Source organism: Pseudochaenichthys georgianus, chromosome 14 (genome assembly GCF_902827115.2).
Source record: "Pseudochaenichthys georgianus chromosome 14, fPseGeo1.2, whole genome shotgun sequence".
In the NCBI taxonomy this organism is placed as follows: domain Eukaryota; kingdom Metazoa; phylum Chordata; class Actinopteri; order Perciformes; family Channichthyidae; genus Pseudochaenichthys; species Pseudochaenichthys georgianus.
Window position 1 is genome coordinate 8,804,349 of NC_047516.1, and position 13,761 is coordinate 8,818,109.

The 13,761-nt window shown below is 41.4% G+C and overlaps 1 protein-coding gene across 1 annotated transcript in view; it reads left to right on the plus strand.

Moving 5' to 3' along the window:
• Nucleotides 1-13,761, plus strand: part of pdlim4 (PDZ and LIM domain 4) — a 52,127-nt gene that overhangs the window by 22,211 nt on the left and 16,155 nt on the right. Inside the window, exons 3-5 of the mRNA XM_034098960.2 lie at nucleotides 1,240-1,321; nucleotides 10,731-11,209; nucleotides 12,601-12,758. Coding sequence (XP_033954851.1) covers nucleotides 1,240-1,321; nucleotides 10,731-11,209; nucleotides 12,601-12,758 — 719 coding nt within the window. The remainder of the gene's footprint in view (nucleotides 1-1,239; nucleotides 1,322-10,730; nucleotides 11,210-12,600; nucleotides 12,759-13,761) is intronic.

Genomic DNA, 13,761 nt, shown 5'->3' on the forward strand with positions numbered 1-13,761 from the left:
GGGTGGAAGTGTGAAAGAATAGAGGGTAGATGCAGTGTCCTTTAGTTGATCTGCATGATGTCCTGGTGTTACTCTTTTGGAAGTTGGATGCTTTCCCACTGCTGAGCCAACACCATGGATACAAAAGCCACCCAACCCGTCGAACCAAAGAATTCCCCTCAGATCTTTTTTGTTGATATGGCATGTAGACTGCCATTACTTTAACACATAACTTGAAAGTGAAAACGTATTGCAAGTGAAGCGTTGAGTGATGCTACTGAAGATTTATTGCAATGAAATGTGTTCCACTCTATTAATTTCATCAAAACATAGAATTATCTGGAAATAAAAGATGTTGGTCCCTGCTTATGAATGCACACTTGGCCCATTCAGCAGTGCTGTAAATAATGTTTTATCATTTCTGCCAGTCAGTACGTCATGTCGTTTCTTGTAAGGAAATGCAACTGGAGTCAATCACTTGTAATCCGAACAGAAGGGGGGGAAGCTTTAGATACTAGTAATTCAGTTATCACTCCTTTTGAAAAATCATGGCCCAAAATGCAATGTGTTTTTCCAAACAACATTTGATAGTTCGTACCATTGAGTTATGATGTGATGAGGATTTTATCTTTGTACCAGTGGGAGGAGGCCAGAATGAGCTGTATCCCATTCCTAATGTGAATACCTGCCAAATGTACAAATCCAAATTCACACACACACACACACACACACACACACACACACACACACACACACACACACACACACACACACACACACACACACACACACACACACACACACACACACACACACACACACGAAAAAGAAAAGGCCGTTATAAATGGAAATATGAGTGCAGTATATGATTTTTTTTTTTTTTTTTTGTATCTGCAGAGATTAGTCTTTTCTGCACATAAAGGGTACAGCAGTTGGCAGGATATAATGTAACGTGAAATTAATATCTTGAATCTCAATACAATTCGATCATCAAACGACTGTGAAGCCAAAGTCATTATATTTCCCAGCTTAATGTGATTCTTTAAGTATTTAAGTTAAATGTGTCTTGGCATTCCCTTTTTGTCCAGTTTCCTTTCAAACATTCCCACTCAGAAATATTGACACTTTATACACTGGATATTCTGTGGAAAGGAAAATTCATACTTTTCAACATAAACGACTGAATGCCTCAACACTTGGGTGTTGGATGGCGGAACACTTATCTGACTCTCTCTTTCTCTCATGGGTATTGTCTTTCAGGTCTGGATCGGGAGAGAGAGTGTGGTCGCCAACAGTTAGTGAAGATGGCAAGACAAGCCCTTACATGGAGCCCGACTCACAGGTAAACACTGTTTACTTTGGATTTATAAAAAACCAAGTAACAATGGTTGCTTCACATTTATATTCACCCCCACTTGGATGCTATCAAAACCCATCTGCTTTTTTTGTGCTGAGTTTCAGGGCTCGGATGAAAACATGTTACATTACTCATCAGACCAAAGAAAGACACAGAAAGAACCTGCACATTAGTTAAGATGGTGACATCTTTAGTTGGATTTGTCACTTTTTTGTATAGGTTTGATTGTCTCTTGCCTTGTGGGGAGACACATCAGGTAAAATATATATTTGAAACATACAGAGATGGGTTGCTGGTTCTTGTTGTGATATATTATATTTAAAGTTAGGATTAATGTTAGGGTTGGTTAGGGTTAGGTCCTATGAACAGGATCTTACACTGTAACTATTCATGAAATATCAGCTACACCAAATTATTCGATTATATTCTACGTGTTTTACTTACCTATGCATGTTTGATGCTGCTCAAAAGCATATCTACTAACCAACCAGTTTCAAACGCTATAGGTAGCTTCTTGTGTCGCACACATTTCACTGGTTTGATTTATTTTGAACATGGTTTTAAGCCTTCAAAATCTACTGCTTTGTGTAAGGGTCCTTTGCTACGTACTGAATCAGCCACGAGAGGATAAATCAGATCATGGGTCATAACTTTAAAGTACAGGTCTGTGTCTGGGTGTGAGACTCAAGTCCTCCCAATCTGTTTATACCACAAACAGAATCCATGGAAACAGCCACAACACTGGATCATTAAATTGCATGTACGCTATTATTCACATGATATAAATGAGATAATGCGTCCCACTGTTCACTGGAATGGTTTTGAAATAGTATCTTGATTGTTCTTCAATCGTACGAGCTGCCAAATGGACGTCAAAGGCATGATGAACTCTAGCAGATGATCTTTCCCAAGTTTTCCAGTGCTGGGAAGCCAACAGATTTTTTTAGCACAGAGGGAATAGGAGGTGTGTGTGTATGTGGTGTGTGTGTATATGTGTGTGAGAAGACTTTGTGACTGAAACAGACAAACAATGAGCATATTGTGGCTCCGACATGCGGGTGTCCATTTGTCATGTATTGTATTGTGGAAGTTGTGAAGTCTGGACTGACGTGTCTCTCAGCCCTCTCTGTGGCAGGGTCTCCTTGTCTGCAAAAGGGTGGAACAGACACACAAAGAGCTAAGTGAAATCCATCTGTCCACTCATCAATGGGAGTTTTGATGCCTTGCTTACAGGAAAGTATTGTTTTCAGTGGCAGAGATGAAAGTCAAAGAATCTTTAGCATATGCAATTCATCTTTGTTGTTGTGGCTGTGAGAGTAGAATTCCCATCAAATGATACCTCACTCGCACACCATTGTATATGTTGTACTATATAGCCACAGAAATGACACGTTTCCTATTGTGATTAAAAGAAGAACAAACTAACCCGATAACATGTTACCAAAAATTAGAATTGAATACAATATTTTCTCGGCTACCCAGAAACGAAAAAGAGAAGAAGATGTGTGTCATTTGAGCTATGAATTCATATGTTGATACATTTAACAGTAACTCTGCTCCAGTCTTCATCTCATAATCTCCGCACCAGCTCTGGTCTTGCTTTGATTAACACAAGGAAATAACAAACTTGTGAGAGAGATTAACAATCAGCACAACTATTTATACAAATACTGAAGTGCACAACAGGAGGACTTTTTGTTCGGGTGCGCTAGAGGAGTAATTCTGTCTCTCAGGCACTTTTCTCTAGGTCTGGCATACTGTATCTCTGTAACATCTTATCCAGTCATTCCTTCTCCCTCATTGAAGCCTTCAAAATGTTCCCTAAAGTCTCTTTTAATGAAACAAACCTGGACAACTAGAAACCGCAGAGTCGGAGCCATTTTATCGCCACGCTCAGGTGGATTCTTCTGTGCATGAAGAGAGGAAACATCCGCTCCCCGGGGTCGCATAAAAGACCAAGGCTCTCTTTTTCTTTCTCTACTCTGACACATAACAATGCCAATTGTTCCTCAATGGAAACAATATATGCACCGGGGCCTCTCTCACGCCGGATGAACCATCTCCAAACTGAAATATGTGAAACGGTTGGCCCACAGTGACTTCATGATGAGCCAGTTTTGGACAGCCTAGGCAAACATTTACTGAATCAAATCACTGTATGAGTGACATTTTTTGTTTGTTATGCTGGCCTGAAGGTTGTTTGTCCGTCATCCACTCTCTGATTCAATATGCTTTGGCTAGCAGGGTGAGAACTGAGTCACACCAGGGCTTGTAGCTATAAAGAAAACAATTCTACTTGAAAATGACCACACATTGTTTTTGGCCTACACAGGCATTTATTGGTGTTTTTCATCTCTAGATTGACCCCATGAACTAAGAACATTGCAATATTTTTCTACATCAGAATGCTACCACTAGAGCCCAATAAGCAGCTCCTGAGTAGTAACGAACCCAATGACGCCAGTCTTCAGGACATTCTCTTTTTTTATCATTTCCCTTTACATTTTGTATTCATTGACTGGAAATTCCAGTCTCACTTGTGGGAATAAGCTTCTGAGCAGGAAGTGTCACATGGAAGCTATGAGGTGTTTCCTTTCCCCTCGGGAACAGGGTAGACTCTAATAAAAGACTGAGGGAACTGCATACATTACAAGTGTATGACTCTATGACTTGACTTGATGCAAGTGTTTTTGCTTTAGGGTGTTCAACGTGTTGGGGTATTCAGTGCAACTGTATGATGTGTTTCCAAAGAACTTTCCTCATGCCTTTGAGCACAGACTACTGGATGTGACACACAACTTTCCTGAAATAGAAATAATTTGATAACGGAGGGTGGGAGGTTGAGATAATAATGATGTGTCACACAGTAAGTAAAAAAGTAAGGGTATGTGTTGGTTCTGCATCACTTCTTTGGCTGTGAGAGTTGTGTCAAGCCTTGTTAAGTAGCCCCTGACCTCATCTGTTTCTGATTGTTCATCTGATATTTTCCTCAGTGGCATTAAAGTGTTAGCGGAATTATCACTTCAAGATGGAAGTTACATCAGTTTTTGCGAGATGACCGTGATGAATTAATGTCTCGTGGCTTTAGCACATATACTGTTGAAACATAATCTGCCGAAACCTTCATAATCTCATCACCTCATCGTCTTAAATTGGAACTTTTTTCCGATGAGAAAGACCGATTTGGAAAGAAAATGCCTCTATGCCTTGTGAATGGTTATCTCATTGTACATCTTTCTGTCCTACTCCTGGAGCAGTTTTATTCAGAAGTAAAACGATACCACCACTTACTGCCATTTCAGGTTTTCTAAGAAATGCCTTCCATTTAATTAAATGGCAGTTTCAAGTAGGTAGGAATGGCCTTTAGGTCCAATTTAAGGCCAAACTGCATTTTTTTTGTTTATCAGAATGCCATTCATTTCCGCTACCCTATTATTAAAGTGATAGCTATTGTGGTGAAGCACTATGGCCCTGTGGAAAGAATGAGGCCTCACAATGCGGAAGCTAAGAGGTCTGGATCACACCAGATGTAGCCCCGGAGCTGGCAGCTCAAGGCAAATTCTGGAAGCTAGCTTTAATACGAGCTGACAGATGGAGTCCTTGCATGACTTATAGACCGTAATTCCTTCACTGCTTGGAATTGCATTTTACTTCAGATAAAAAATGTGTGCATGATACAACATAGTTTTATGAATGGAACAAGGCAGTTACTTTCCAATATCTGTCATTGAGAATAATTTGCCTTTTTAAAACACAAAATAGTACAAAGTTGTAAACCTTCGTAATTTTCTAAGATGCATATTTATGGATAGGAATGATCAATAGTGAATAAGGCCAGTTAGAACGATAGAGTTTGTACACAACTGGATAAACACCATAAAGACCATTAATACAAAAACAATATGGGGCCATTAAAGAGTATTCTCATTGGTTGCAAAAATATGTTTACTAGGTCCACTGCTTCCCAATCCCCTGCCAGGGAATCTCATAATCGTCATTCACACAGCAGGCCTTTAGATCACAGACCTCTGACCCCACTTATTTGGTTGTTTGTGTTCACTAATCAGCCAGTAATCCCCAGAAATGTCCAAATCAGTCTTTTGATTTTCCTAATGGAGCCCTCTCTGCTCTGCTTGGCTGTCAGCATGCTGAGGAGGGGACGGGGTCATTGAGAGCAACTCTGCTTGGGTAAGAAAGACCAAAATACTGCAGCCATCCAGACTCAGTCAGTTTGACGGTTAAAAAAAGAAAATACTGAGTTTTTTAGGGACTGAGACTGGGAAATTCCAAAACAAAGAAAGTTATTTTAGTGTATTGCTGTTGCACCATCCACTTTTACGTAACCTTATTCTGCCAGACTATAAAGTGTTCAAAGTAACACACATGTCTTAAATAAACTGCATGAACTTATTGGTCTTATAACCAATAAACTTCTTGCTGACAGTTAATGTTTGTTTGTAGCCTTTATTTAACCAGGTGAAAGCCCCTTGAGATCAAAAGATCTCTTTTTCAAGGGTGACCTGCAGGACAATAATAAACTCAAACATTGAATTTTGATCAAAAGTAGGATGTCTTTTTATCATAATCTGTAATTGGAGACATCTTACCAAATTTAATTCAACCCAGAAGTGACTTTGTACGGTCAACATGGAAGTAAACGTTTCTAAACAGCTGCAGGAAATTGATCAAATGCGTGACATTGAAATTGATTCAAATGCTAAATCCTTTGCGCCTTAAGCATTTGTTTTCTCTCAGACATGCTCATGGCCCGAAGCCCAACAACTCTACCATTTTCCGGTCTTTCTCCCCCAACCCCCCCACGTCAGCTCTCTGCTACCTCCTCTCTAGCCTGTTTGTCTGTCCCTCCAGAGAGGCACCCAGGGCCAGGCCCAGGGAGCCATAAAGGGCTGGTTTGTGTTTGGTTAGTGGTGCAGAGCGCCATGTGAAAAGCTTAATTTCAAAGGTCCAGGGGGATTAAACCATGCAGGAGGCAGAAAAGAAGGAGGTGCTGTGCATGTGTGTGTGAGTGTTATCATGAATTTGTGTTTCTGTGTTCTCGCTTAAAGACAGGCATATGATTTCAATTAGGGTCCTCCACCTTTTTTCCCCTCCCCAGCCCCTCCTCCTCTGGTGTGTTGGTGTAAGCCTCCCTGACCAATCTGTGGTTCAACTTAAACTGTAGTCTTCTCCTATTAAAGCTCTTATTAATCAGGGTAACATTCAGTCAGGTTGATAAATGGAGGAACGTGGTGCCTCTTGGCTGAATGCACCCTAATAAACATAATGCAGTTTGTAAGGGCTTACACAGGGATGAATGAACATGCATGCAAAAGCAAACTTTCTTTCTCTTTTCTGTCTTTCTTTCGTTCTTGGACATCGGTCATCCTGAACCATTAGCCATGCTTGGTTACCGTTGTAAAACAGGTCAGTGAAATCGGATGACAGCCAGAATGTGCTTATAGACAACGCCGGTTCCCATAAGCAGTTTCTGTGATTGGATCTCATTCCTCTCCTTTACTTTTTTTTTTTTACCTTTCAAAGTTTCTCTTCATCCAAGCCAGAGGAATGTAGTCAAGATTTGGGAGAAAATGAAAGAGTAACCATGCTCAAGAGAGAGAAATTAGAAAATAGATGATCTCACAGATGGTCTTTTTCAACCGTTGTTGAGTTTCTGTCGGACATAAAACTGCAGCTGGCAGCTGCTCATATTAACTCTAAACTGTTTTGACTACATTGGTAAAACACGATAAGGTTTCCAGGGGGATTAGGGTAATAAGGCATTCACTAAATGAATGTGACTGTCACCTTAAAACAAAATCTCAATTAAACCTATATGTAGTCCAGCAGTGAAAAGGTTGAATTAATCTTTTTAATGAGACAGTTGGCTTACAGCTGATTTTTGTTAGAAAAAGGAATCCAAGCCACCATACCTTTAGACCAACATGAAAGCACTTACAGGTCCTGAATGTTACCAAACTGGTATTTTTATAAGGCAAGCACCAGATGTGCTGCCTTATAAATCTGCCATCCACCCAGAACAAATATCTTTGCAACAGGCATGTGAGGCCAGAGAAAGTGTTGAGAAAAAAAGACAAAAGGAATGGTTAGTGAGGGGGGGTTCAGCTGAAACAGAAGTATTCACAATGTCAAGCAGGAGTGTGAGGGTGAGAATTATAAAACATATACTTACTGCTGACAACAGGGAAATCTCCCCGGAGAAGCATTTTTAAGGGGTCCATTGGCCTTCAAGGTATTCACATATAACTTTTCCTCTGAGTGCTGCCTGTGTTCTTTCTTATTTGTCTTTCAAACCTGGACCCTATTTCCCCATGTTTTTGTGTCTAAGTGACTAATGAGGACAACAATCTTTGAAATTGGTCAATTATTGGGGCAATTGCTCACCGTTAATGTACGCTCATTAGAAGTGTTTGCTTTGGCCACTGACGAGCCTGTGTTTGACAAAATATGGAAATCACAAGAGGTGACAGGAAAACAACAGTGAAGACCTGAATGAAAGAATGAAAGTTGGAGGAAACAGTTCGATGAGGAGATTTTTTTGTTAGGGTACAGAAAGCTTAGTTTAGGTTCTTAAAGATCATAACTGATTATTAAACTGATTTCAACAGTGTGTACAGGGGTAGAGAAAAGTGTTGTATTCCTCTCTGAAGTCCTTACCATAAAGAGAAAATAGAGTCCAGGTTATAAAACACTGAAGTCAATGTCTATATTGTTCTGCCTCAACTAAATCAAGGATATAGGCGTCTGTTTGTTCAGATTTTTTAGCACAAATTGTGATTTGGGGCAATGTAAATAAAATGTGCTTCATTGCTCCATCAGGAAAATGTCCCATCTTGTCAATAAAGCAAGACAGGAATGTTTTTCTTACCCTTTTATCACCATATATGTCAGCATGCATTTACCTGTCCTCCTTCGCATGTCATGTTTGTACAGATTAGGAGTCATAAATTAAATGTCTTTACTGTCAAGCCACTGCATGCGGTGTAATATAATACACTCACGGGGATTTTTCCTCTGCTTGCTCCTTTATTCTTAGGACAGGCATGAATAAGCTCGCCTTACAGTCTTACGGTTATTGTCCTGATTGTTATCTGCAGATTTAGCCCTTGTCTGAATATGAGAAATGAATAATGGGTTCTCATTAATACTAAAAACACTGAAGAACTTCACCCTTCCACATTGGGTATGTTCTCAGGAAAATGAAAGACGTCAGATGAATCAAGTTATGAAATAAAAGATAGTTAGGTTCAAAAGGGCACTTTAAAGAAAGCAGGAGGAAACATTAATATCCATTGGCAGAAATGTTCTTTTATAGGAAAAATGTAGAGGATTTGACATGATCATTAAAGTGTAAGCAGGACCAAACAAACTGTGCTTCTAATCCACTTTAAATCGTCCTTGAACTCTTCTATAGCATGGCTGGGATTATTAATCAGAAGATGTTAATGTCTTGAGAGTTTTTCTTGGAGCTGCATTTTGCAACAGTGGAATCAAGATTTTTAAAGCACTCTCAATGTAACATTCCTGCTTAACCAGGTAATGCTCAGCAATATAACTGGGGCATCTTTGATTTGATCAAATGGCCTAATTCTTTCTATATTCAGAAAAAGAAAGAGGTCGAGGGAACCTTTGATTAAAGTCACATGAGGTCCACCATCTGTGAAAATAGAGCTAAAGATAACGAGTAGGATCTGGTTGGGCCGTGCGGTGAGCACCAGGCTTCAGAGTGTCTGGTTTACTTGGAGAGAGAGCCACAGAGAGCTGGGTGTTTCTGACATCCAGCCCAAACAGGGTTTGGCTCTGGAAGAAAAGCTGCATTGAGCGCTGACTCCCCACTGCTTCTACGAAGTCTAACCATCAATAGCTATCTGCTAGCATTTTGTTCAGAGGGTTTCTGGACTCATCTATCTTCACTGTCCGAGGTTTTGGGCCGAGTAGGAAGAAGTGGTTTTAAATGTATCTCAAGTTCTCTGTCTTAACTACAGGAGGCAGGGCAATGACAGAGCAATTGTTTGTCCAAGCTGTGGGCTTATTGGTGTAGGAGGACTGAAAGGTAGTGATTACAGAAGACCTGGGTGTTTGTGTGTGTCAGTACATGTGTGTGCGTGTGGTCCGGCCAAGGACAGGATGACATCCAGCAGACCCATCTGTTGAAATGACAGGGGTCCTTTCTGGAGAAGCTGTGAACCTCCACCTCCTGTGGTTAGGATACTTGAGCTCAAAACACACACACACACACACACACACACACACACACACACACACACACACACACACACACACACACACACACACACACACACACACACACACACACACACACACACACACACACACACACACACACACACACACACACACACACACACACACCATGGCTCACAGTTAAACCAGTCTGACTGTCTCCAATCCTACTGCATTGCCTAACTTATAAACAAGTCACTCTCTCATCTAAAATGTTTATAGTCTGAAGTTATGATAATGTGCAGCCCTGTTTATTCTTTCAAAACTGCAGGCTATCTCTGAAATGCAAAGCACTATCAGAGGTGGTGACATCACTGCGAGCCATGCAATAAAAGTCTTATCTGTGAAGTTCAGTCTCTGAAACGGTAAAGCCAGGCTGGCAGTGAGTGTTATCACTATCGTGTGCTGATAACTGTGGTAAACACTGTGAGGCTCAGTGATGTCACTGTGCAGTTTGTGCAAATGCATGAAAAGGGCGTTGACTTCAGCATAAACACACCGAGTATAAAGTGGTGTAAGTGTAGGTGTCTGCATCTGTCCTGAATTAGTGCAGATTCTTCCAAAGAGCTCCAGCAGAGCATCTATGTGGCAAGAATATAGAAGGTAGCATGTCAAAAAGATGATATTTTAATCTTTCTGAGCTCTGTCTGCTTCTATAAACTGTTCAAGAAGAAGCAGCTAAACTACATGTTTCTATTTACACCACAGAATTTAATTTGTTTTGACAAAATCATCTGCATGAAATCTATTACAAGCTTCTTGTTAATAAGCCTTACCATGAGAAAAGGAAAAACATAAATGAAGTGGAAAAAGCCTTTTCTCTCAACCCTCACCACTGCGAAGCCTCATTTAGGAACAACCACTATATTCGCCTTTGAAGATGTGTGGTTTTTCAGCACCACTGGGCTTGTTTTCTCTGTTGACTTTCATTTCCTCAACCTAAACATAATGGGGCATTCTGTTATGGGCCCATTACCCTTTTTTCTTTTTTTCTAACATTAGTAATTACATCTATGATGCTCTTTCACTTTTACCATTGTATCCATGTGTGCTTGGTTTTAAAGGATTTCAATACCACTAAAAGCTTTATCGAGTCTTTTGAATAAGTGTTGTTCTTTTTCTTCCTTTGTAGAATTTCCGTCCCATCACCAGCGGATATGGTGGTTCCAGTCTCAAGTCTTCATACACCCCTGAACCCCAGTACCCGCCTTCCCCCCAGTACCCGCCTTCCCCCCAGTACCCGCCTTCCCCCCAGTACCCTCCTGCCCCCCAGTACCCTCCTGCCCCCCAGTACTCTCCTGCTCCCCAGTACTCTCCTGCTCCCCAGTACCCTCCTTCCCCCCAGTACTCTCCTGCTCCCCAGTACCCGCCTGCTCCCCATTACACTCAAGCCCCACAGTCCCCAGTGGCTCCTCCCCCTACACCGGTTCCCCAGCCCCCCCACCTGAACAACGGGCACTCCAAATCCAACAACGGCTACAGCTACGGATACGGGAAAGGAAACGAACGCGCTCAGTTCAACAACCCAGCAGGACTTTATCAAAACGGCAGCAATGGAGAAAAAATTCTGCCAAGCAAGATGGGAGGCCTTAACCTCAGCGCCTCACAAAGGTGAGGGGATCGAATTGTGCTGCAAGGGGGAGAAAGAGAACAAAATATAAAGAAATGGGTTGTTGTGTATCCAGGACTAGTATATACTAACTGTAGGGTTTGGAAAAGAAAATTCTTAAATGAATTTAAGTATTGAAAAGATAGAAAATGTAGTAATTGGAAACAGTGAACATCTTTTAATAGACACTCAGTTTGTGTAAAAAAAACAAGAACATTTTTACTGGGGATTAGGTGCCTGCTGCAGCATCAATTATGAGTATATTGTGATACTCCACAGACACATGTGTTCATGTGCTCTCTACCATAACAGATATAAACACATAAACACACTTTGTATCTCTTTAGACTCACGTGCACAGATGGTCCTGTCGACTAGAGAAACACTTTGTCGTGGTGCACCACTTGAGCAGGCAGTACATCTGTGTGTTAAGTCTCACAGTGAACATCTTCTCCAGAACTCAGCGCTCCCCAGGACTGGATTGTTTAACTTAGTCCCTGACACATGTGCAGTACAAACAAACACAGCTTAAAACCATTTGAACTCTGCTCAATGCCCCCTGTCAATCACGTTTCTAATTATTTTTGGTACACAATGTCTCAGTACTCTCCTGACTTTCTTTCTCCTTTCTTTCTTTCTCTCACTCAGTCAGTCAAATGTTCACCAGTTAGGGCTTTCTCTCTCTCACACACACACACACACACACACACACACACACACACACACACACACACACACACACACACACACACACACACACACACACACACACACACACACACACACACACACACACACACACACACACACACACACACAGACTGCAGTGATCCCTTCCCTCCTGGAGTGGAGACAATCGTGCAGTAGAGTGTGACAGAATTGGAACACATCCGTCAGCATCCCTGCTCCTCTCCCAGAGGCTTGAATGTATCAAGTGAATGGGATCCATCCTGTTGGCTCTAGGAAAACGTGATGGGTGATTGAACATGCAGATCCATAGCACAGGGCTTTTGTGATTAAGACTTTATGCATGTGGAATCACACGCAGACTGTAACATGTACCCCTCCTCTGCTGTCTCAGCGGGTCGAGTTTCTTTTTCTGCCTCCGGTGGTCTGGCAATTGTCATCTATTATTTTTTCTGTTAAGGCCACTTTGGCTCCTTTAATTATTTCCTTGCTCAAACATCACATCAGGACATCACATGATAAAAGACACAAAACGGTGGCCATATGTAATACAATAAACAAATGGAAATACATATTACCCTAACATCAGCACATTCACTTGTTGTCAGAACGTCGACCCTTCTTTCTAAATTGATGTGATTTGTCTTTTAATCACCATTCATTCGATAGCAGAACAATAATATCTCTCCTCCCTTGTGTCTTTCAGCCCGGAGCCTCCCTCACAATCCACTGTGAGCCGCAATGGTTTTGACCCGCAGTCAGACGTCTACAAGATGCTGCAGGACTATGAAGAGCCCGTCTCTGCACCCAAACAGTCCGGCTCCTTCAAATACCTCCAGGGAATCCTGGAGGCTGAGGATGGAGGTAGGGATATCTGATGGTGTGTGTGTGTGTGTGTGTGTGTGTGTGTGTGTGTGTGTGTGTGTGTGTGTGTGTGTGTGTGTGTGTGTGTGTGTGTGTGTGTGTGTGTGTGTGTGTGTGTGTGTGTGTGTGTGTGTGTGTGTGTGTGTGTGTGTGTGTGTGTGTGTGTGTGTGTGTGTGTGTGTGTGTGTGTGTGTGTGTGTGTGTGTGTGTGTGTGTGTGTGTGTGTGTGTGTGTGTGTGTGTGTGTGTGTGTGTGTGTGTGTGTGTGTGTGTGTGTGTGTGTGTGTGTGTGTGTGTGTGTGTGTGTGTGTGTGTGTGTGTGTGTGTGTGTGTGTGTGTGTGTGTGTGTAAAAAAGCATATGCACTGCAGCATTCATTCCTAATGTCGAGCTACTTTTCCGTGAACTGAAAAATGAATTAGGCCAATGCTGTGGTGAAATGCTGACAGAAGCACACCTATTGACCTGATTGTAAAAAGGTTATAAGGACATGTGAAAGCTATAGGGCTGTGCCTTACACTTATTTCGTTTTTAGAGATTCATCTGAATTATTTCCTCATGCAGTTGATTTATCTTAGCATCTATGAAATATCAGAGTACAACATACTTCTCACACACTGCCAAAAAGTGAGAAAGCGTCATTTGTGAAAAACAGTTCACCAACCAAATCAGTTGTTCTCAAATATTGTATTTCCGCTAATTTGCAATGAGCACATCAGCTATTTTAACTTTGGTAGACGTTGCTGCTCCACAGTCAAACGACTATACTGTTAAACTGACTAAGACTGTTGAGCTAGTATTTATTAAGATGGCTTTAACATTGCGAGCATCTGGTTTACCCGCGTGCATCCAAACATCCTCACAAAATACTTTGTTATTTATAAACTTATCAAGGTGAAAGTTTGAGTGTAACTATGTTCTCTTATGCAAACAAGTGTCGTGATTCCAGCCAAAAGGAACATCTTGCCTCGCTCAGGCAGTTCCTCTCTCTCTGTTTTGATCTGC